The sequence below is a fragment of the Syngnathus leptorhynchus genome, chromosome 19 (genome assembly GCF_054491065.1).
Source record: "Syngnathus leptorhynchus isolate UIUO chromosome 19, UIUO_Slep, whole genome shotgun sequence".
Taxonomy (NCBI): domain Eukaryota; kingdom Metazoa; phylum Chordata; class Actinopteri; order Syngnathiformes; family Syngnathidae; genus Syngnathus; species Syngnathus leptorhynchus.
The window spans coordinates 6,146,593-6,171,699 of record NC_141213.1 but is presented as its reverse complement, the minus strand read 5'-3'; the positions used below and the strand labels follow the sequence as shown (position 1 = coordinate 6,171,699).

The following is a 25,107-nucleotide window of genomic DNA, read 5'->3' as shown; positions in this document are numbered from 1 at the left end:
AAAAATACAACTCAGTCAGAAAATGCATTTATATTTCTTCCTGCCACGGAGGGCAGGTCGTTCCTTGAAACTCATCCAGGCCGCGAGGGGGCACTGTGAACATTTCGTACTAAAACAAGAGAGGAAAAAGAGTTTGCGCGCATGCGCGTTCTAAATACACGTCAGCCCTTCGAATATAGCTGAAGATCTACGTGGCTGCCATCCTCTACTCTCCTCATCAAACACGAAAACAAACGAGGTAAAAACGACTATATTCTTATTTTTATTCAACAACAAAAATCCAAGTGCATTGTCTGAGTTATTTTTATTTTTCATGTGATGTCTCAGCCAACATGGATCAAGTAATGCAGTTTGTTGAGCCCAGTCGGCAATTCGTCAAAGACTCGATAAGGCTGGTAAAGAGATGCACAAAACCCGACAGGAAAGGTTTGTACACTCTTTGGATTATCGTTTACCACTTGTTGCTTTAATGGACTATTTTTGATCATCCTTCCAGAATTCCAGAAAATTGCAATGGCCACAGCGATTGGGTTCGCTATCATGGGTTTCATTGGGTTCTTCGTTAAGCTGATCCATATCCCCATCAACAACATCATTGTGTAAGTTATACTTGGGTGTTTTGTAGATATATCACCTCAAATTAAATGTAAAAAGATAAATATTGACTCTTATGTACCTTCTGCCATCTAGTGGAAGGACATCTAATTATTGCCTAGAGTGAGCTAAGGTGTAATATTTAGTTTTGCACAATTCAGAAAGTTTGACAATTTCACCAATGTGGTTGGGAATTATTGTCAAAGAAAGTGTCATCATCATTTGCAAGTCATGGACAAACACAAACATGATACAAGCTTCTTATGTATGTGCACAACATGATGCCATCATTCTTATTTTGTCTTGCAGTGGTGGTTAAACGACCGTAAACATCTGGATCCAGAAGACAGATGAGCTGGGGGGACTGAAGGGATGACATTTTCTGTTGACATTTCTTTCATTATGTAAATACAACAAATGAATGACCAATAAACTCTTGCAAATTTCTCATTACGACTCTGCCTTTCATTTAATTGTATTCACAGTATGTTCTAGTAGGCTAAACACCACTTAAAATAAACCTAGTGATTCAAAAATGATTTTGATGACTGGACCTCTTGTCCAACATTAGCTGTGTTAAACTTCAGTTCAACCACAACTTATGAAGTTAAAAAAAAATTAAAAAGAATTATTGCTGTCCTTTAAGGATGCCCATGCTCCAAAGCAGGGGCTGGTCTGTGCTGACTGTGACGCAGCTCCTGGGATGTCCAGAAGAAACTGACTTGTAGGTGTTAGATGTGCTCACCAGCTTCCCGAACTGCAGAACCTGGTTATCTGGATGACAGAAACAATACATTTAAACATTGAGTTGATTTTTTTTTTTATTGTCACTGAAATAAAATAATGAAGTACAGCAGAAAAACAGTCATTGATTGTCAGAGACATTCCACTTAGTACAAGTAGTTATGCATTAAATTACAACGTAAACAGTGACAATTTGAATAATATCATCCGCCCTCACTCCCCGCCTCCTAATTGGTCGTTTGATCTGTGACGTCACTCGGACACTCCATTAGGTACGCCGCCATTTTCAGGTGTACCTAATCACAGGCCACTTCATTAGGGAAAAATCATGGTCAAAACTTAAATGAAAGTGAAAAGTGCCACACCCACCCTCACCCCCACTTTCTGATTGGCTGGTCGATCAGTGACGTCACTTGGACACGCTATTAGGTACGCCGCCATTTTTAGGTGTACCTAATCACAGGCCACTTCATTAGGGAAAAATTATGGTCAAACTTAAATAAAAGTGAAAAGTGCCACACCCGCCCTCACCCCCACTTTCTGATTGGCTGGTTGATCTGTGACGTCACACGGACACAGGTGTACCTTATCACTTCATTAGGGAAAAAGTTTAAGTGAAAGTGAAAAGTGCCACACCCGCCCTCACCCCCACTTTCTGATTGGCTGGTTGATCTGTGACGTCACACGGACACAGGTGTACCTAATCACTTCATTAGGGAAAAAGTTTAAGTGAAAGTGAAAAGTGCCACACCCGCCCTCACCCCCACTTTCTGATTGGCTGTTTGATCTGTGACGTCACTCGGACACTCCCTTTTAGGTACGCCGCCATTTTCAGGTGTACCTAATCAGAGGCCACTTCATTAGGGAAAAATCATGGTCAAGTGCCACACCCGCCCTCACCCCCACTTTCTGATTGGTTGGTCGATCTGTGACGTCACACGGACACTCCTTAGGTACACCGCCATTTTCAGGCCACTATTTTCATTTTATTTTATAAATCATGAATATATGACAAGTCAGCCGGAATAGGCTCCACCTCACCCAAGACAATCCTAGCTAGATGGATGGCATAAATCATGTGCGCACACAGTACATAGGCAAAAGTGACATATGTCCAACAGTGACCTCCAGTGGTCAAAGTAGAAATCACAGAACCAGTTAACTTGAGGACAACGAAGAACCACTTCACCCTGCGTTTTTGCGAACATATTTTTTTTTATTCAAAATAAATAAATGTGTACTTCAATGTGCCAGTAAATAGTGAAATTTGACTTTGAGTGTCACAATTCCATTTAGTATTAGATTTGTTCACACATCATTTGCCATGAGTAAGTTGAGCAGAAAAGCACCCTGTGAGTGGATGTGTTGGACTGTGTCTAATAGAACAAGGGCAAAGCTCGGGAGGCGGACAATCACGTTCATTTACTTTTTATCACGGGGGCCTGCTCGTGCATGTTCTCGCAGTCCGTGGCAAATTAGATGTCAGATAAATAAATGTAGAAGCAATTTTTGACCAGACAGTTCTGCTATTGAGTCAAATTAATAGTTGGGATCAGAAGGTGTTTGGGTTTAGTGGTCCAGATGATTTAGTGCAGTACAGTTGTATCAGTATACATAGTATATGTGTATCAATAATTGCATAAATGATCCATCCATGAATTGCATTAAAATGCACAAGTTGTTGAGAATATAAAAACGCAAACTGGTGTGGTTCCTTCAATGAAATGCATAAAAAAGAACAGGAGACAACGAAGACAATGGCTCGTCCATCGGCACCTGCACAACCATCAAACAACGGTAAAAACAGCTTCTTCTGCTTCAAAGGCTGCAAAACAAGCATTTCATTGGAGCAGATTGACAGAAAACACAAAGATTTTTTTTTTCTTTGCTGCTCGGGGAGTTGCTTAATAATTGAGCGAGCAGAGAGCCAGAACCACAAAGTAAAGGAAGAGAAATATTAAAGTGCTGGCGTGAAGGGATCTATCAGCAGGGAAATAGTCCAAGCATTGCATTGGGCTAAATTACAGTAGTAATACTCAGAATGAACACGAGGCGCAGTATAACACCATCAAAGGATGACAGTGGTCCACCTCATAGTGCACATGCACTGAGTACACATTCATGAATAAACAACATAAACCCAACTTTTGCGCAGTCTTTACTAAGGGGACAAATAGATTCATTAGTAATCCCCCCCCATCAAGGGTAATACCGATCAATACTGCACAGAGGGGGTTGAGAATCAGCATCACACCACCCTCCAGTGATAACAATGGGGATGTTTGCCGCCTGTAATTGCATTTCCAGCGTGCCACAGCTGAAAGGACCCGCCAGCTGTACAGGGAGGGTGCGTATTTTCACAACAAATTACCCAGAGGAGGACTCCCCGATACTCGGAATGTGGTGAAAGTGAAATTGGGGGTTTTCCTGACAGGATGGATGAGGAACTATTGCTATCTATGGATGTCTTTTTAAGACTTCTTTTACTTTATACACTTTAAACACTGGTTTGAAACCCTAACTCTAGTATGAACCCTAGTTTGAAACCCTAACCCTAGCTTTAAACCCTTCTTTGAAACCCTAACCCTAGCTTTAAACCCCACTTTGAAACCCTAACTCTAGTATAAAACCCTACTTTGAAACCCTAACCCTACCTTTAAACCCTACTTTGAAACCCTAACTCTAGTATGAAACCCTACTTTGAAACCCTAACCCTAGCTTTACCCAATTACAGTCAAGAAGTAAGTTTTAAGGTACTACACAGGACAACAGGACAAGTAAATAAAAATGGTCTTTTGAGTTTGGATTTCAGCTCATTGAAACATCAAATGTAATCATGACTGAAAATCAGTTATCGCCAGAAAGCGCACTTAAGCCTTTTGAATTTGCATAGGCTTCAAAAATCAAAAGGTTGCATTCTTCGACATGCACGTCGAGACAATAGTTGAATGTTTGAACATCACAGTTAATAACTTCACCCGAGAGTTCACTAACAATTCACATTTGCGTTCAAAATCAATAAACAGGCTTTCCAGAAAATCCCCTGGAAGTTTGCCTAAAAGGAAAACCTGTCAGAAAAGGTTGATCTCAGAAGCTAGAACATTTGGAGTAATAAGCTTAGGGTCACAGAAACAATCCCGAAAATCGACACAATATAAGAGCTTGAAGTAACGTCATATTTTCATTGCGCAAAGAAATATTCATCCCTGGGAAGATTTAAACGAATGAATGCTAAGCTGGCATTTGTATGCGCTTTTCAGAAGGTGAGGAAGCAAATGTTTATGGAAATGCACCGCTTCGCATTATTCAAATCATTTTGAATGAAGACGCCGGCAAATCCCGTTTGCTTTTCCTTCTTTACTTGGCGGCAAACTTCCGTTTGCTTACTTTGGGGGCCTCCATACCATAATGCATTTACATTGATTTCATATTTAATAACTATCTGAAGTTTTGTATTAACATTTGGTTAAGTGATTTTCTTCAACACGTTTTCTACGATACCCAGTTGTAAGATCATAGACGCAATTGACTGTGAGCTTGATATCAAGAAAGCTGGCGAATATCACATCATCAGTGTGACGCCAATTCTTTCTCCCTTTATGTCCTCTTATTTATTGGCCGTGGCATACGTCCACGCAGGCGCTTGCGCTGTCAGCACCATCTGCTTGGCCTGGATATGTACTTCTGTTAAATGTTTATGATGCTGCCACTGGATTTGTCCAAGAGCGTCAAGTGAAAAACAGTTTGAGAGTTAAGTTAACCTTCAAGATAGAGAAAGTTGCAAATGATGGCTCGGTGGTGAGTGTGGGCAATAAGACGAGTGTCCTTGCGTTGGACTTAATGGAAGGCTTTTCAGGTGGAAAACTGGGCAAGCAGTAAGACAAGGTCACAGCTAATAGACGTTCCGGTTCAAAATGTCTGCATGTGTTTACACAAGAAGCAGAAACAGCTCGTGATTCCAAGGGCAGCAATGGAGCCAAGCATCGTGTTGACTAGAAAGCCGGACAACAAAATGACAGAAAAAAAGATGAAAAAAAACCCAAAGAACACAAAGGTCAAGGTTTGGGTTAGCAAAAAAAAAAAAAATGATGGCACTTCTGCTGGTTAAAACCTCATGAAGCACAACAGATGTATTTAGCCCTGTGACAAAACACAACTGAATATTGAACACAAACATTTCAAGGCAGCGGTGTATGGGGAGAAAAAAACATATATATATTTATTGCTCTAACGTTATAAACCCAAAAAAAAAAGACTGCAAACATCTCATAATACTTCCCCGTGCTCCTTGAGTAGTTCAAAGCATTCTGCTTATTTTTTTTATTTTTTAACGCTCATTAAGTGTTTAAATGTATTTAAGTGTACTTTCAAATGTTCATGCTTGGTTTACTCTTTGGCTCTAAGCTGTCCAATTTCTCTTTTCCGGTTACTAAGGTTTGAACTGAAGCACACAAAAATGGATCATGTCACGCAGTTCTCATTAAAATGCTCTGAGCTGTACACCGACCGGCGTGTTTACGTTTCATAAACAACCCTCTTCCAATTAACAACAAGGCTTAGCTTTGTAATCTTCCCCAGAAGTTTACTTTTAATTAGAAGTGCTCGATTGCGTTACCTCACCGGGAGACGATGCTGTCTAAGTCCACCTGTGTCTTTTATTAAAGTGAAGACTTGCTTGTATTTGGAGGATTGTGTTATGAGGGCACTAAAAATACACCAAGAATTTTTTTTCCCCCTCCACGCTAATTTGAATGTCATGTTCGGCCATCAGTTCATAACTTCAAGTTGAACCACACTTGTGTTGGGCAGCAGGACTACAATCAGAAAGACACCAGAAAATGAACTTCCCAATTTATGAAAAAAGTGGCGCACTTGAATCTGATTGAAATGTTGTGACATGACCTAAAAAAAAAGCCATTCATTGTCAAAAGCCCTTCAGTGTGGCTGAATTAAAGTCATTCTGCAGGAAAGAACAGGGCCAAGTAGCTTTTTGGAATCATTTAAAGACAGGTGGCTGTGTGGACAAGGCAACTATGAATTCAATGTATTTTGTGTACCCCCCAAAAATTCTAGATGATACACAATTATATATATATATATATATATATATATATATATATATATATATATATATATATATATATATATATATATATATATATATATATATAATTATATATAATTAATATAATTTTATATATATATATATATATATATATATATATATATATATATATATATATATATATATATATATATATATATATATATATATATTGCTATCAGATTTCTACTCTAAGTAATTATGTAACACTTCATGTAACCTACTGGATAACATTTATGTGGTATGCTATTTAATTAAATACATCCATCATAAGAATAACAGATGGCAGCTGGTGAGATTCAAAATGGCAAAAGTGGGGTGGGGTGGGGCAGAAAAAAAATCTACCTTGGGGCATTTGGACTGCGTGACGTCTATTAAGGATGATAGATATACATTATCTACCCAGAGATCCAAATATTATTTTGATGGAAAAGTGTATTTGTTGAATTTATTTTTTCCTTCCAAGCACTCTCTGTAAAACAAACAGTGAGACATTCAGTGCTTTCAATGGCATCCAATGTCATATTCACGTCATAGCCGCTTGGTTGTGGGGTACATAAAGGGCAAATGAATTCACAATGAGAAGGAAAATGAGGCAGGGAAAGGCTTATTTTGCAAATAAATTGGCAGGGCTCTGAAAGCGTTACTGTAGGCAGGGCCAATTAAACAAGCTGAGAGAGGCCTGGAGAATTTCATGTGGGTTCATGGCCGGGGTCTCGACTAATCAAGAGAGCAGAAAACTCAGCCAGAGTTTGCATAATCATTGGTATTAGCAGCTAAGTTTGAGCGAGAAAATAATTGAATTAAGTCAGTGTCAGCTATTAAGACCTGACACATTAGCATTCAATGTGGGCTAGAATACAATACATCGTTTTGTTTTGCCATTTTGACCATCTATTACACACACAGAAAACACTATTGTAGTTGTCGAGTGATGTGAAAAATGTCTTAATATTGCTTTTTCTCCAACAAAATGTGTAAGAATGCATTTTCCATTCTTGTAAAACCACAATTGCTGAATGGACGCAATTGTGTTGTCAATAACAGCAAATGAAAAGGTGAAGGGTAAGATGAGTGCAAAAGAAGACAAAGTGTGAAGCACTGCAAATGCGTATGCCATCGATGAAATAATCATTTCCATTCAGTCTTTTTATATGGGAGGACTTTACTGCATTTCATTCGCTTCTTACATTGTTACCTTTGCCATACCGCAGTCTCTTCATTATTTAGTGGTACATTGCCCCCTTAGTAGCATTACTGCACTGCAGTCCTTTTATTAGACAGCGGTCTGGACCAAATCCCTTTGAGCCATGGTCATCTACAGGCTCTTAAATGTCCGTTCTGCTCTACCTCTCTCCTCCCTGCACATCAGGCTTGATTCAACAAGCCACATATACAATATTACTCTATTAGGGAGCCTGGGCTGGAAAGGTGCAGGGGAACAGAATATCTTGCACATTTGAACTCAACATGACTTTAAGGAAAAAAAAAAAAAAAAGACATCTTGTCATGTCATCATCTTTGTTCGCCACACTCGACAACTGAGACGCATCAGGGGTGACGTTACATGATGGGTCTGGTTTTTGTTATGAAAAACATTGTCGGGACATGGCGTAAAATGGAATGAGACGGGATCTTTTGTTCCAAAAATAGAGACGAGAAGATTTGGGTTGCTACACGTGTTTGAGTTGCACACTAAAAAGGATTGAGCTGCTGTTTGACCAAAACAAACCAATGTATTGTTGCAGTTGGACTCCATGAAGAAAAAAAAAACACATTGTAAAATGTCATTTTTAAAAAAAAATTTGATCAAGCACAATATATTTAGCAAATTTGAATATGGTTTAAAAACTGGTAAGCTACATGTGACCAAATCAGCAAAACATTTGTTGGTTGCGGTCGAGACCAGAATAATCAACAATAAATGTGTCATACGTCTCATAATTCTTCATTTATTCTTAAACTCATCCACAATCATAGAGATAGTTTTAAAAGGATCATCTGCAGTCGTCATGTGCTCGCTCTCCTTACACCAGCATAGGCCACACCTTTATTTCCTCTCATTGCACAGTCAACGTTACGTGAAGCAGTTAATATGAGCAGTCTGAGGGGGCGGCGTCGCTAAAACTCACTTCAAGGCTCGTTATTTCCTTCCCTTTACAATGGCCCGATTTCATTGCTTACAATATTGCAGACATGCTGCAGTGATCAAATCAACAACTTGACCTCTTTGTACACTTCAATGTGTTTTGCACATGCTTGCCAATATGGACTTGATGTGGAGTAACTGTTGATAGTTTTGGTCATTTTTTTTTCAATCTAAAGGAGAGAAACTCAAATGCACTTTTGACAAAAATCACAGCAGACGTTTTGCCTCCTCCAAATGCAAGTCAAACTTACCTCCGTCATCGTTCTAGTCAATTTTAACCCTGCAACTTTATGAATGATTTAAATAAAAAAAAGTCCAAATGTGACTACATTATAAAATCACTCTGAGCAAAGACTAATTTAGCTCTTCATGTACTTTACCCTGGGGTGGCAACAACTCATTTCAAATTGAAACTCTGACGCAAAACATCATGATCTAATACTGAACTTTGGATTCTTAAAGCAAGCCTTTTAATGAGCTCTTAATGTAAGCGGGCATAACGTCTCCATGGGCACAGAAAGGCTGTGATGAGCAACCCAAAACTTATCATGTATTTTTAATCAGTCTGGCTTTGAACCAATATTTGAGGGATATCTTCAATGGAGATTGAATGTCTTTGTGTCACGTAAAAGCTGCAAAATAAGCAACTAGGGACGTGGAGAGTGATCAATTAATTGTGAGGAAATGATTGATTGCGTCTTGGAAAATTCAAAACTTTTTAATTCCATTTGATTTCATTTATTTAAAGTTTTTTCCCCATATACTCAACGAAGAAAATAACTTTAATAAGTTGAATTTTTTATATTCTTGAAATCTCCCTTCCATCCCCTGCCCTGATGAGATTTTCTAAATAGAGTTTGCATCGCATTAAGCGTCTTGTTATCATCAGCACGTTTACGTTGGACTTTCAAATCAAGGATTTCCCAATACACATTCAAAGGGTGCCGAGTAAATACCGTGCGCACTACTGAGGATGATCTAACTAGAAATTAATGAATAAGAAAAGAAGCCCCTCTGGAATTCAAACATATGTACAATACAAACATGTTTGAGGATACTTTTAGCAAATGTGAGGACTCCTGAGACATGCACAGAGTCTGAATAGATGCCACCAAGAAGCAGACTCACACTTTCTCCCCAGACAGACGGACCAGGTTCCCCTCGGGCGGGAGTAGCTTTGGTTGGTGCCAACTCATTAAGAACCCAGCTGGTTATGGGACTAGGTCCCGGGATAAGACCACAGGGCTTCTCAAATGAACATCTGATTGGATTTCCAGTGTAAAAGATTATGTGGCATGTTTTGCGCATATGCCACACATCTCACATTTGGGTGAAACATACAAAGCCCCCCCACCCTTTTTTTTATTTTTTACTATTTTAGAATGCATGCAGCTGGAGAAAGCCAATTTAGTGTTTGTACACTTGGCGTGGAAATGAAATGTTTTGGAAGGAAGCTGCATGACTTATTTACAACGGATTAGTTGACAACAGAGAGGAAGGAAATGAACGGATGCTGTCTGTTACACTTAAATGGAACTTTTGCCAGGGATGGAATACAATATTGAGAACTGTTATTAGTCTATAGCAGACTGCAACTAGGTTTTTGTATCCTGAAAAACGTCTGACCAAAGAATTGATCATTGGCCTAAATGTATATCATCTTGATTGCTGACTGCAGAATGAATCGGGGTCGCATTGAGCAATGCAGCCCACTAGATGTCACTAAAATCAGCAATTTAAATTTGTACAGGATGTCATGGAGCAGAGGTCACCAACTAAAAAGTACCTTATATGCTAAAAATCCTCATGATTTCTCCTTATAGTTTTCAAGTAACATTTAACATGAATAAATAAACAAACCAAATACCTCGAGGATTACTATGCAACATCAAAACTGTCACATTCATCTAAAAAAAATATGATGAAATAAATCTCTGTATTGGCCAGCAAGAATATGATCAAAATGAATTATTCAAGAATTTTGGGACTCACTCAAGTTCCATTTGAGTCCAGTGGTGGTTGTTTGGCAGGGTCCCCCAACTGGAATAAGGCTGCACCAATCCCCCTCTAGGCCCGTGTTCACCCTAAGCGTATGGTTGCCCTGCAAACAGAATGCAAATATTTGTGTTTATTAATACACAAGTCAGATACTGGAAAGAATGACGTATGAGCTAATAAACTAGGGCATACTGTTTTTGTCATCGTTGTTGACATCATTGTTTAGGACTATTTAGATTGGCCAATGAAGGCAAATTGGGCATGTTATTGAACAATTAAGTTCAACCATAATCAGAAAACTCAGCGTGTGATGAGGCTGTAAGTTAGTGAGCGGCATATTTAGTTCCACTTGTAACCACTTGAATTACAAATGTAAACTCAACAAACGGCGCTATGCTTTTCAAAGGTCGCGCTCACCTTCATGTACAGGCATCTGCGTTCATCAGTTGCTGGCAAATTGGCGCTGTGTTGACAAATGAGCTTAATTTACTCTCGCTGAAGTAAGATTAATTGGAGGTGTCGATGTATAAAGCAGCAAATGACAACGCGCCTTTGGAATAATGACAAGAAATAGAGAGGGGAGTGCACCGGAGAGGATCTCTTTAACTATTAGACGCTTTCACCGGAAAGGGTGGCAGTCTTCCGTGAAGATCTTAAAAATAAACAAAAGAGGAGAAAATGGAGAAAGGATGGAGGCAAACAAAAGGGAAGTGTGTGTGTGTGCCCCTCCCCCCCCCCAAATGTCGCCTGCTAGGCCTACTTGTGAAGTCAATCAACGGATGGGAAGTGAGAACGTGGCTGGCATTGAAGAAATTCAATTCGGGGAGCATCAAACAAGGCTCACTTTATCTCATACAGAACAGCAAAGTGGGGCATCATAGGAGCACACAAGTGTGAATGCTTTTGATTATTTGAGAGAGAGAGAGAGAGAGAGAGAGAGAGAGAGAGAGAGAGAGAGAGAGAGAGAGAGAGAGAGAGAGAGAGAGAGAGAGAGAGAGAGAGAGAGAGAGAGAGAGAGAGAGAGTGTGAGGAAGGCGGAAGCTGGCAGAAAGGATTTTAGAGAAGCTGCCCACTTGCACTTTGTGCTGTCAAGATTCACATGGAAACTAGCATTATCTAAGTTATTAGTTCCCGCAAAAGCAACATTCAATGAAAATTGAAGAAAATCAGCAAATTAAGAAAATTAGACTCACAGGTCTGAGCAGATAGGCCAGGTTCCTCTCCTGGATGACTAACAGTGGAAGTTTGGTCATCGAGTGAGCGTGATGGAGGGTTTCAATAGTAGCCATCATCTGGTCAAATCGTCCCGCCAACCCACCCAAGGTCACAATGGCATCCACCTGTACAGAACAACATAGTTTGCTCATAATAAAATAGAACAGTTGTATTTCCAGAGCAAAGCGCATAGGCAGCTTATATGAATTTGATTAGTATTAAGAATGACAATAATATAATAACAATGAACTCTGAATGATCAAAGTAGGACAACAAAAGCTTTTGGTTATATAAATTAATTCATCCTTATAAGAATCAGGACCCAAATAGTAAATCAACCAAAGCTAATTCATTTTCTGCCACCTCTTTTTCTCTGTAACTTAAAGCTGCAATGCACTTTTCGCACCTCTCAGCAATTAAATCCTCATACAAAGTCCCCACAAAGTTTAGTCACAGTCACGCTGACAGCCTTTAAAACCCAAAAGAGTTAAGAGGGCAGAGTAGCTGTCAGAGGCTGACAGCTGCAGCGGCATCCAAACTCAACTCAAATACTACAAGGATTTCTTATTGACTTCATTGCTCGAGATGTGCTGACTGCAAACAATACAACAAGATAAACATACAGTAGAACATTGATGGTGTGTTTGAGTTTGCTGCAACTTCCTCAAAGTAGAGGCACGACACATCCACATTTCCTTTTGTCGATGTCGCATTAAGCCCGAAATTATTCAGACTGAGCTAATATGAGGAATCTTGTAAGAGGCGCATAATACTCTGCTATCTACAAATCAACCTATTACGATTACATCTTTGCATTTAATCCATTTTAACCGGCTGCGGGGATGAACATTTGCATGGCTGTGCGTGAGGACCAAAGGAATAAAAATTTTGCTTTTATGTAGCCTCGTCTTAGTCACAGACAATTGAAGGGCACACGAGTTTGTTGTGGAGAAACGACAAGCTAAAAAATCCTGACAAACGACAAAAGGGGTCCACATTGAACACTCTCACAGGAGCTTCGAAAATTGATTATTAGGCTCCAGACGGATGGAGCAACACTTAGCCCAGACTCAAACGCAGGTTTAAATATCAGCCGGACTAGGAACAAAGACTTTGTCGAAGGAAGAGCAGAAGTTTATCTTACATTAAAACCTGACATCTAAAAAAAAAAAACAACAGATCAATCTGCATACATTTTTTGAGCATCTTTGATTGTCTTTTAAAAAGCTGAGTGATTGTGGTACTCGACGTTGATTGGAGCAACACACTTGCACAACAGGTCGATAAAAATTCAAATAGTGAATAAAACAGAGAAACCGGGTAACACAATAGAGATGTTTGCAAAGTCATTTTACAACAACTGTATAAACGCTCTAACTCTTCTGGGTTTGACTTTTGTACATTACTTTCAAGTTGGTGCCAGGAAAATAGTTGGCACTGGAGGCAGGCGAAAAATGCTTGAAATCAATGCAGACAAGGCAAAGGCCAAAAAGTGCACGCCTCTTCAAATAACTTGCATTTCTTACATTGTGTGGTTATATAATGAAAATGCAAAGTATTTGCTGTTTTTCTTTAATACTGGGCATGTTAGTTGTATCATCTTTTCAATAATCACCACACATCATAACATCTCCAAACATTTGATGTAAAAAAATGTAGTGTTAAAAAAAATCCATTGTTGTCAACAAAAAATGTCCCAAAAAAGAAAATTGTTCCAAAAAAAAAAAAAAGTTACAGAGAGTAAAAGTGTTACCTGCAGATTCCTTTGTTGAATCTCTTCCAACATGATGACCAGACACTTAGTATAATCTGTAAGATCCTGGTCACTTGTTTCAATCAGCCGGCATCCCTTCATACAAAAAATAGAAGACACAAGGATTACAGCAGAAACAAAAATGTACAGAGATAAAGGGATGTGCCCCCCCCCCCCCCCCCACAATAGTACACAACAGGTGCGTTTAATTGTTTAATGTGCAGGTATGCAATATGGCCAAAAGTATTGGGACACACTCCCTTTTCACCCACACAAAGCGAAAAGGATCGCCATCTCTATCATAGTTTATCCCAAATTCTCCACCACCCATCCAACTTATATTCAAGGGAACTCACATCAAGAGGTAAATGTCAGTACTTATGTAGGTCTGGTTTGTGGTCATTCCTGCTCACCTTGTCAGCATAGAAAGATCGGACCTCTTCAGTAATGGAATCGAAATCACCGCTGATATAGTCGGGGCAGAAGCTGGATGGAAGGAAGGAAAGCGTGAGTGTGAGTGTCAGAAAACAAAAAGAAAGCTTGCAAGGATGACAAGAAAAGCAAAGACAGCAAGTGTTGCCAAACTATTGCCAAAAAATACTGCTAATGCTCCTTTGTAATAGCGCAATACATCTTGTAGGTGGATGTCATGCAAATTCCAAAGTGAGCGTCTACTGCTACAGCAAACATATTTTCAGCGCAGGCAGATGGGCAGAATATAAACAACACTAATTAAATCACAACCTCTACATTTGACACTTTGGAGAGGTGTAAGTGAAACTGTTGTGCAGTCAAGTTGCACTTGTCAAGTGTTTTACATCACAGCTAATTTACAATCGATTGATGAATTGGAGAAAGCACCATCCTGTAAGATGCAAACCCTCAACTCCCTTAACTTGCTATTTGGGTATGCAAATGTATCTAAAAAAAAAAAAAGCAATCTAAATGCTATCAACTGGCCTCAAAATTCATCCATTTTTGTTTTCCTCTGAAATTTGAAAAATATACAGTGATTACAAATGGAAGTAGTCAATGTTTACCATCCAAATCTCTCCTTGTTAGTCTATATAATAAAGAGGATTACAACTGATAATTAAACTGGGCAAGAGGCTTGAGAATACGTAGGTGCTCGGAACATTAAATCCACTCAACCCAATGAAATATTGTTTATGGACAACATAAGAATGTGTAAACCAGCTCAGAGTGGAACATTTGTCATACGTATACAGATAATATGAGCGTGTTCATTCCAATTCACACGTGTATTTATTTTTAAAACGCCGGCTCACCCGTGAATATGATCGCTGCTCGTCGTTCCCAAACAACATCATTTCATGGCTGCTTGGGTATTAGTGCATCTATTTGACGTCTTTTAACTCGGGTGTGAGGAGAGAGATCCGCTTTTGGATGACGCTTTGAATTGGATTTAAATTCCCTCAATTGGTCATTTTGTTGTGATGACGGAGGTTTCGGTAATCATGACAGCGGATGTCCTAACAAGGATAGAGGCACAAGTAGGGATGTGTTTTTGTTACGTAACAGGACGGCTCGGGAACGATAATTCCATGTAGCCGAAGAGGACGGAGAAATGGATGATTGACTCCATCGCTCGGCTGAACTCGCATATCAATGAGATACAGACAAACCCATTTTACGGAGTTGCCGTATATTATATATTTAAAATTTTTATTTTATTTTCACGGCATTCGTTTTTCTTTTGATACCTGCACAATCAATATTTTCAAATTAATGTCATGAATGATGTTCCTGTGAATGTTTGTGCAGCTAACTTCCACATTAATATCAAGTGACAGTTTCATTTGGATGGGAAATAGGGCATTTTCCAACCAATTTGACCCCCCGACAGTGCTCTGCAGTGGGAGCGGCTGTGACCTTTGTCTAGGTTTGGGCAGCTATCAATCAGGCTGCTTGAGTCTGTGTGAGTGAGAGCGTGTCTGTCTCTCTCTCTCTCTCTCCTAAAACAACAACAACCACTATGCGACCTTTCCCCTAATCTTTTCATCACTTGAGGAGTTGTGGTTCTGATTAGTCCTATTCGAGAAGAGATGTTAAGGGTCGCTCTCGGGTGCCCAGAAGCACTAACTGAACTATATACGTGCTTTAATTGGACTGGCAATATATTTGGCTGTTACTGAAAATAATTCTTTATAAATGACAAATTTCTCTTTGTTCTTCTATCTATACCAGCAACATAGCGTGACACAAAGAGCAAGTACCGTAATTTCCTGATTATAAGACGCAGCTGAATATCCACACACGTACACAGCTGTCCAATTACATTCATCCGTGATCCTCTAACTCTTCACTCATCTCTTGACTTTCTATCCTCCTGCTGAGGATTTGATTAGATGCGCTAATAACACAAATGTCATTTTCCAATTAGAAATAGGAGCGGATACATGGTGCAGTCAGGGGAGCGCCAGGAGGATCGAGATGAGTGGGGTGGGGGAGACTATTCCACAAACAGCTGAGGCCCTATGAAGACTACAGCGATATCATAACAATTAACAAGTTGATGACGAGGAGAAAATTATTGAATGGATATTACCATGGTTTATTCCACCTCTTGTCAAATTTTAATGATTCAAGGGCATTCAACAGATTGAGGGATGAATCTGTGTCTTTAGTTTTGAGCAGCTCTTTGATAGTAGACTGCGTCAACAACTCCATTGACTCTAAATAGCAGCATTGTGAAAATGGCATTATATATGCATATTTACGTTGGAAAATGACTAGCTAATTCTAAATATCATCTGTGAGTCAAGGTTGAAGCATACTTGCATGAACATAATTATAGGAGGATTAATTCATGCATATACTGTTTTAAGAGTACTTGAGATTGATTCAGCTAGGTAGCGAACAAAAGAGTGATGTTGCTTTCCGAGTAATTGAAGGATATATACACAACACTGTATATAATCAAATGATGCACTGAATGTTATGGTTATTAAAGACAGGGACGTGACTATATCATAATCAGACGTCAAGTAGCAAGAAAGCAATCATACAAATGAAAGGAGAAGTCAAGAAATGATTTAAAACACTGTTTTATCTCGGAAGGCTTTGACGTTTGGAGGTCAGGCATATTTCTGCAAACTTTGTGTTGATTTCACTCTATAATTTCCATCCCAAGTGGTTATTTCACTATATAATTTCCACTTCAAGCAGGCAGGCTGCTGGCTTGCTACTCTTTAAGGACATTGCTTGTGCAGAGTAAGTTACCGTGGAAAGATCCCATTTATGTTTGTCCTTCAGAACGCAATCTTGCAGGTGCAGCATCTCAGTGGGCAATTGGAAGGGAATCATTTTCACACAAATGTGACATAACTTTTATCCTCCCCTTCTCACTGCTTTGCTGCCCTGTACGTATTATGGCAGCATCATTTGTCAACTATTTACCTGCTTGCTGGGCTTCAGTGAACCAATTCTTTTTTGATATGGTTTGTGTGCAAACTCAAGTTCAGATTAGAGTGTGCACTGATCTGCAAGGATAGGACAAACAAAACAGCCCAGATTGAACACTTTAATTTTCCCATCGTGGTCAAGGGTGGATACATTTTAAGTGCTAGTTTACTCATGCAATGGCAACAACAGTAAAGCAAGGTTGATCGGATAAGAATGATAGTGTAGATGATTGAATAAAGGATGAAATCTTGAGGGACTCCGTTTCAAACCGACCTTGACTATTAAAACACAAGCCTAAACTTACTTGCTGTCCCATAACGGTTGCAGAAAACCAGAGGTCAAACCCTCATTTTCATCAACAGCCTTTAAAGAACACATTCATGTTCATGTTAATGTGAAAGTCTGAACACTTCAGGGACCACAGAGGCCCCAGAGCCATCTTAGTGCTAACAGCACTTTTCCATTAGCCAGATATCGTACCATACAGCATTTGGGTGCAAAATGTGCAAAACAGCCTCGCTCGGTATGATTTTCCCATATTCACATCAAGATCATTATCGTATAACAAAAATTAGACAAATTCTAAAAAATTTCAAATAACTGAAGCTACATACTATACTATAATTATTGCATAAATGCTCATTTTGTCTTTGTCAATTCATATCGTACGTGAGCTTTCCAATTTTTGTTTTAAATGTAAATCATCTTAGTTTGCTTGATTGCCCAATCCTCGGTGATCTTTTCCTTTAATCGATTAATCATTTATTAAAATAAGCATTAGTGGCAGCCCATAATCATTTATAGTCACATATCATTTTTGGGAGGGATAACATCAATCAACACAAAGAATACACAGAAACAAATGATGATTCTGTAAATAGAGGAAACAAGTTTGCAGACTTACCTGTCCCTCTTTCCAGTGATGTTATACAGGTGATTGGCACCACCATCAGCACATGCCGTCAAAAGAGCTATGAAGAGACAGCAAGATGTGAACAGGAGCTCACTGGCTGTGTCATGATATGGCATAGTTACTGTCACAAGCAGAAGACTGGATGATGAAAAACACTGCATGTATTTATTTGGGACAGCACGAGCAGAATGCGGCTTGAGTATTTAGAAGGAGAACACCTTTCTTCTGTACTGCTAATTTCACTCTTTTAACATGCAATTATGACCTGTTCTGATTTTAAAAGCAGAAAAATGAAGATGTTTGCTGTATTTTTTTTTAATGACTGATGGAGTTCCTCGAAATGAGATGCAAACTATTTGCAAATGTATTCTCTTTCATGGCTCCTATTCAATTCAAATTGAACAGGCATACACGTTTTTTTTTTGTTTTTTTTTAAAGAGCCCTTTTATGTTCGGGGCTGTTAGGGTGCACACAAGGGAAAGACTTCAAAGATCTAGCCCTGACTCATACCTTGTGCAAGTAACTAGCGTGCACCAAAGAGAGGGTGAACACTTGCACATCTGTCTGCTTCATCTCATATATTTCCTTCCATGTTTGCCTGGAAGTGTGTATGTGTGTGTGTGATATGTAAATATATATGATATATATACATATTTTTGTAATTGTTTTCATACACTACTTACTCCTCCATCATTGATTGCAAAGACGATGCTTGACTAACTAGTGTGTAATAGTTCCAGACCTCAACAAGCCATTTCAAATCAACAAATGATAACATGAGCACTTGGAATGAAAATGCATTGACAATTTGGATCTAATACAAAGCGTCACCTGCCATGATTGCCTCATTAAGTTGTTGCACCGTGTCTGAGTGCGAGTAAAGTCGATGGGTGAGTGATTGAAGGAGAAAGTGGTTGACTGATAGACTAGATGTGGGTGAGAAGGTGCGCGAGTGAGATAAGCAGCTTGTTTCCACTTGAAAACATCTCACCCGCCACCTGTTTGAGCTCCCCTTTGATCGCTATTCTACACTCTCCCTTCCTGTAGCTTCTTGGCACCCTGCTGCTCAACCTCTCCCAGGGGTGATGAAGGGAGCCCAGGGGCAGCACATCACAAGTCTGAAGTATACTCAATGCGTGTGTGCATTTCATCGGAGGCGGAGACCTGGCTGCGGTGCCGCCATGTGAACTACAACCTGAAGAGTGACACACACACACACACACACACACACACACACACACACACACACACACACACACACACACACACACACACACACACACACACACACACACACACACACACACACACACACACACACCTAACATCTGTTTAGCCCATAAACACTATCAAAAATACATGGCATATCGTGTTAGAGATTTTCACTTTCAAGCTGCGAAGAGATCTATGATCCGCCATGACGCCTTTTCAGTCGTCTCATCAGACGATCTTATGGTCCCATGAGCAAGTGTGAGCCAGGAGGAAAACTGATAAGAAAAGCCTCTTCTTCGGCATTGCTTGTGGCACTTTAAAATCCCACCCAAACTTTATGTCTTATCTTTGCGAGAAGAAATATTCCAAATTGCCACATCCTAACATCAAGCCGCACTGCATGTTTGATGGGTCTAATCTAACTCACAGCAGTTCTGATGGTATACAAAGTGTGATCCTTCTTTTTTTTTTTAATTACATCCAGTGTTCTACTCATATTCTGAATTCCACCAAAATTAACAATGCAGAACATCAATTGAGAATCTGATGCAAGAATATGGATTAATGTGTAGAATAACACAAAATACCCATAGTAGTCATCAACAAACTATCGGAGGAGCCTAATAATTTTCATTGTTGATTGTCCTTGATATTCTCTCAGACAAAGTAGAGAACCTGCACTTTTTGTGGCAAACTAGATAAGAAAATTCCTTTCTACCACATAATTAAAATATTTCAAACCCACACAAAGACAGCAGCATCTCTATAAATGCGTGAGTGACAATGGAAAGACCTCAGTTATCTCATGAGGGGGGTTTAGCACATCACTGCTTTTTAAAATTCATTGTGAAAGTTAAAGTGAAAGACTCAAGTCCCAAATGTCACACAGATTAAAGTAGAATTAAAATCTTCTGAAATGTATTGCCTCAAAATTAATCCATCAATACATGACGTGAGATTAATTACATACGTGTTAATTTTCACAGACCAATAGACTTCACTATACTGGATAAGCAACATGTAAGAGAGTTTCTCTCCCTAAAAATGTAACCTCTTTCGATAATGAGCATTTTCTGTACAGTATTGTGTGGGGTTTTGTTTGTCATTGAACTCATAAATAAATGATAAAGTGCCTCGGATTATTTCTGAGGCACACAGCAAAAACATTTTTTTTTTTATGAATATAGACACTTTCAGATTTCCATGGTGCTGCAACATTTGAGACTGCAGCAAGGTCATAGTTTTTCTAATCTTTATAATGATCCAAATGCCCTCCAACAGCATTTGAAAATGGCTATACTATTGGAGTCATTCAGTAAGCCGCTAACGTATAAACTGTGCAACAACTGGCAAGTCATTAAACTGAGACTTAATTAATCATGCTTCCAGGGCACAAATGTTTTTTGTTTTTTTTTCACAATCAACCATCCAAAATATTAATAAGGTCTTCCAGGCTGGGATGCAAATGGTCTGAATGCGGAGTTCTAGCTTTGGCTAATTTATTTATCGATCGTGGCACGCACCAGCAGAGGTGTGCACTTGTGTCTGCATAATTCAACAACCAAAAGCGGCATCTGGTGTGAAGTTTGTCAACATATGCAGAATCTAATGAATGCATTGAGCATAGGTGGTCACCTTGAGACCTTGCAAATCAAATGCTCAGATAACAATTGAAAAAAAAAAAAAAGCCTGCAATCGGTTGTTTATGCACATTAAGAGTTGCTCTAAAATTGTTTGGGTACAACTTTGTTGTGATTATTACTTCCACATCAACTATTACTGGTCATGTTTATGGCTCATAAGATTTCAGATTTGCAATTTGTTTTCTTTTCAAGAGAGTCACAGTAGATTGTGTGTCTCAGGGCAAGACATTCATGCTGAATATTCAGCCTGTAGCAGTGCAGAGGGACTTCAAATTAGCACTTTTCTGAATATGATAATTGCTGCAGTCAAGGAGATGCTGGAGCTTTCAAAAAGGTTTGCCATGCAGAAAGGTAGCTTATTTCTCATGAATATGTAATTAAAAGGCATCGCACAGGGAAAGCGATCAGAGGGCAGGGAAGGGGTCATGTTCAGTGACAAGGTAGCACATTTGGCACAGCACAAAGTCTTCATAGCGCTTGGGAGCAAAAAGCAACCAGGGGAACACAAGCTCACCGCTAATGAATGTGGAGAGGAGTGTTGGGCAAATAAAGCAAATGAAGTTCAAATTGAGCATCAGAAATTCATTGACTTTGAATGTGCAGAAATGTGATCTGGGTTGTAGCGTTTTAAGAGGGTTCATCAATTCATCGAAAATAAATTGTCAAAAGTGTTTTAGCAGAAATACACTTTCTACGCCAAATTCCAATGAACACCATGGATGTTTTTTTTATTCTTCTTTGCTGTTTGGTGGACCGCAATAGTAACAGCAATGTAGATTGTGGTATGTTTATGGTTTGAGAGTGTTATTATGAGGAATTTGAATCACTTCAGTTCTTATCCTCTGCAAGTATCAGGGATCCACTGTCATTTTAAAACATGGTCTGGCTCCAAGCTGCCTAATCAAATGTTTAACCCCTTCTGAACCAGCCTGCGGCCTCAGATACTTGAGCAATTGCCCCCTGGTTGCTCCAAAATCAAGTCTTAAAATTAAAGGTGATAAGGGGATCTCCATTGGGGGTCTCGACTTTGAAACAACCTGCCTGAAGAAATGAGAATTGGTGACTTATGAAATATTTTATACACTATATTTGGATTTTGTCTTCACACCTCCATTTTTTTGTATTGACACTTTTAGTCCACATTTATATTTGACAGAGACATAAGGATGAAAAAAAGCCAGAGTACAGAGGGAAGGGTCATAAAAAGAGTGTACCTTTACTCCATAGTATGTGAAGGTCATCCTTATTCAAAGGCTGATTCAAGATGATCAGACCGATCTTCTGTTTGCCTGCAGTCAGCCGAAGAGAAGTGTGAATTTAAATGAGGACGAAATGAATGCTTCCATATTTGACTGATTAACCAGACTTTTAAGAACACAGTGTGGTGCTGTGTGTATGATTGATAATTTGATTATTCGCCTGTCCTCACCAACAAAAAAAGAAAACGTTGGGGGGGTTAATACCGAAAGCTAGATATTACTCGCAGTAGATATGATGTGTGCTTAATGTATGACCACAGTAAGAACTTTGAATACAATACAATACAATACAACCTTGGATTGCACACCATCTGCGATGACATGGCCCTATAAAAGTAGCACAATAACAAAAACATGTCAGCTCGTCGCTTCCTTACTTCCTGTCTTAAGAATGTCCATGCTTCATTGTCAAAGTCCCTGTCCTGGGATAAATTGTTTCACAAATCTAGTTCACCTCCTCCCTCATCTATCTTGCCTCCTCTTTTTTTTCTCTCCTCCTTTTGCTCCACCGCTAATGCAGATTTCCCGACTGCTACTTGGCAATTGCCATTTTTCTATCTGCGGGGGAGCAAAAAATAAAATAAAATGGGAACGTCTGCATCCTTGACAAAGTAAAACCAGAATTGCTCCAATCGCATTAATGGGCCAAAGATTACAGCACCAGCTCCCTCCTCCCCCCCTTCACCTTCAGACTGTATTCCATTTATCTTCCACTCTTATGTTTTCCTTTATAAATCGTTTTCCATGCATTTTTAATATTGTTGCTTTTTATGTGGAAAAAGTGAATCATTGAAAAACATTTTTGCCATGTTTTTGAATTAATACCTGTGTGTGTGTGTGTGTGTGTGTGTGTGTGTGTGTGTGTGTGTGTGTGTGTGTGTGGTTTTGAATAAGTAGTTCACTTGACAACTTTCCAAATTGGCTGACTACCCCACCACGTTTGACAAACAATCATTTATGTTCCGCTTGACAGAAGCTAGCAACTGATAAAGCATATCTCATATAGTAACGTATAGTCAAGTCAAATACAAGATTTGTAAACTGCTGATATTATTGGACTTTGGACAATGGAACTGCAGTGTTATGAATGATCTGCAGCTGTTTGATGCTCTTTTACGCGAGTCCGGTCAGAAAGAAAATCAAGTCTATTGAAGATAAAAGCATGGAGATTTTCCTGAATTTTGGTTGTAGTGTGCTGCACGCCACTGGTCTGTGTGTTTTTGTGCGAGGTTTTTAATTTCCTCGGGAACGGGGGTGTTTTCGACTGACTGCATGTGTGTTTACAGCAACAGGGGTGGGAAGCACCTGAGGGCAGCAGACACTCCAAAAGTGACAGCGCTTCATCCATGATCGCAGGAGCACGTCTTCAATCACACAACTCGCCAGGATCTGTGGAGTGGAGTACAGTTCTTTGACTTTTCTTATCTTGAATATTTTCTCACATTCACTAGTGAGTGGGGGAGGAATTTATTCTTACATGCAATGCCATGCAGATGTAGAAATTATTTTGACACAATTGATTTAATTGGTGAATGAATACAATAATGCCATGGGAAATAAATGCAAGTGAACAGCAGCGACCGTTGGACAGTCAATGTGGCAACAAAATGTGAGCGACAAAAATACTGTGACAACCAAGTAGCAAGAGCAAATTCAAGAACAGCATTGAGGTGAAGACATTTCAAATAAGTCTAGGCAAAATATTGAAATGTCTGGTCCCGTATTTCTCTTTAACACAAGGTTGCTGCAGAGATACTCACATAAAGTAAATTTTCTCTGATCTTCTCCACCTTGCAGAGAAAAAGCAGTGGCGAGTCTTCCCTATACTTCGTATGTGTATTTATTTATTGACACGCCCCCGACACACACGCAGAGTTGCCAGAGTTGAACATAATTAATAATTAATCATTTTTGTTATTTATTACTGCACTAGATTAGTTCTCAAACTTCACTACAAAAATCTGATTAAACCTACCATCATTTTAGCAGGTCATTTTAAATGCAACAACAAAGGGGAAAAGGATGAAAATAAATAAGTAATTGTATTCACGTGTTGTTGGTGGCTAACCCATAAATAAAAAATCTGCTGGATCATAAAACATTTTGCTCTAATAAGAGATAAATGAAGCAGGCAAAATTCATCCGCATGGCCAATGCATTGCAGTGTTTACATCACAACACGCGTGCACACCGGTCTGCTCGGAATCTTTTATTGAAAACATATATTCATTCTCTCAAATTAAATCCTGGTATGACCTGCCTCTGGAAGACAAAAAAACCCCCCAACAGATCCATGTTTAAATGTGAACATTAATATTATTTGGCAAAAGTAGAACTTACGAGACCACGACGCTTCCGCCATGCGTGACGTAAACAGTCAACGAGTGCAAATAAGGAAGCTTTTCAGATGGGAAAAGTGCAAGACTTGTGGTTCAGGGACATCTAGAGGCCAAAGATGGAAGCGCTCTTTTCTCCTGTTCCTCAACTCATCGTTTTTGTTGCTGTTATTTTAACAGCAGTAGTGGGAACAGAGCCGGGTCTCGGCAGGGGCAAGAGGGGGCCTGGCCTCCTCGAATAAAGGTTGTGGCCCCTCAAACTAAATCCCCCTAAATATACTTCAGATAGGATTTTTATTATCTCATGCCTCTACCCTCCGATGGATTCAATGGTAAATAAAAAAGCCATGATTATCATCCAAAGAAATAATAACTTTAGACATCAAATGAAGCGATAAAACGATGCAATACACATCAGATACACATACTCCCTTCCTTTGCCCAAAATCCCCCCTGCTGAGCAATATTATACTCACACGTGTAAAAAGACAGCAGGAACATGCACATTGAGTTGTGATGTTGCACGCCTCAGATAAATTGAGACAACAGTTGAAGGCACGCAAAGTGCGGAACCAAATCCCTCTCAAGGTGAATACTCTGTGGGGGCTCGTTAAAACAAACTCGCTCTCATCAATCAGCAGTTCTCTGGGCTTCCTGACGCACTGCACATAAGTGGGAGTATGGGAACACACAACCATACGCACACACACACACTTGTGTAATGTACAGATGCACGAGGAGTCATTCATCCTTTAGGCATG

General features: G+C 39.4%; 2 protein-coding genes across 8 annotated transcripts; one reads left to right on the top strand and one right to left on the bottom strand.

Annotated features, from left to right (window-relative positions):
* Positions 1 to 70: 70 nt before the first annotated feature.
* On the top strand, positions 71 to 1,044 carry sec61g (SEC61 translocon subunit gamma). Of its 2 annotated transcripts, XM_085938600.1 has the most exons (4): positions 72 to 238; positions 328 to 426; positions 497 to 599; positions 904 to 1,044. In XM_085938600.1, exons 2-4 carry the CDS (start codon positions 333 to 335, stop codon positions 911 to 913), a joined length of 207 nt encoding a protein of 68 aa, XP_085794726.1. In that variant the 5' UTR covers positions 72 to 238; positions 328 to 332; the 3' UTR covers positions 914 to 1,044. The 2 variants fall into 2 exon arrangements, with proteins under 2 accessions (XP_085794727.1, XP_085794726.1); XM_085938601.1 differs by lacking the exon at positions 904 to 1,044 and having other exon boundaries at positions 71 to 238; positions 497 to 603.
* Positions 904 to 24,385, bottom strand: tpk1 (thiamin pyrophosphokinase 1). Of its 6 annotated transcripts, none has more exons than XM_085938597.1 (10): positions 24,351 to 24,385; positions 23,316 to 23,399; positions 22,305 to 22,337; positions 21,966 to 22,040; positions 17,888 to 17,954; positions 13,971 to 14,043; positions 13,558 to 13,653; positions 11,783 to 11,929; positions 10,584 to 10,692; positions 904 to 1,368 (listed from the first exon to the last, which is right to left on the bottom strand). In XM_085938597.1, the coding sequence occupies exons 2-10, from the start codon at positions 23,356 to 23,358 to the stop codon at positions 1,223 to 1,225; spliced, it is 789 nt and encodes a 262-aa protein (XP_085794723.1). In that variant the 5' UTR covers positions 23,359 to 23,399; positions 24,351 to 24,385; the 3' UTR covers positions 904 to 1,222. The 6 variants fall into 6 exon arrangements, with proteins under 6 accessions (XP_085794723.1, XP_085794724.1, XP_085794718.1 ...); XM_085938592.1 differs by lacking the exon at positions 904 to 1,368 and adding an exon at positions 2,585 to 3,114; XM_085938593.1 differs by lacking the exons at positions 904 to 1,368; positions 24,351 to 24,385 and adding exons at positions 2,585 to 3,114; positions 23,771 to 24,142.
* Positions 24,386 to 25,107: the final 722 nt, after the last annotated feature.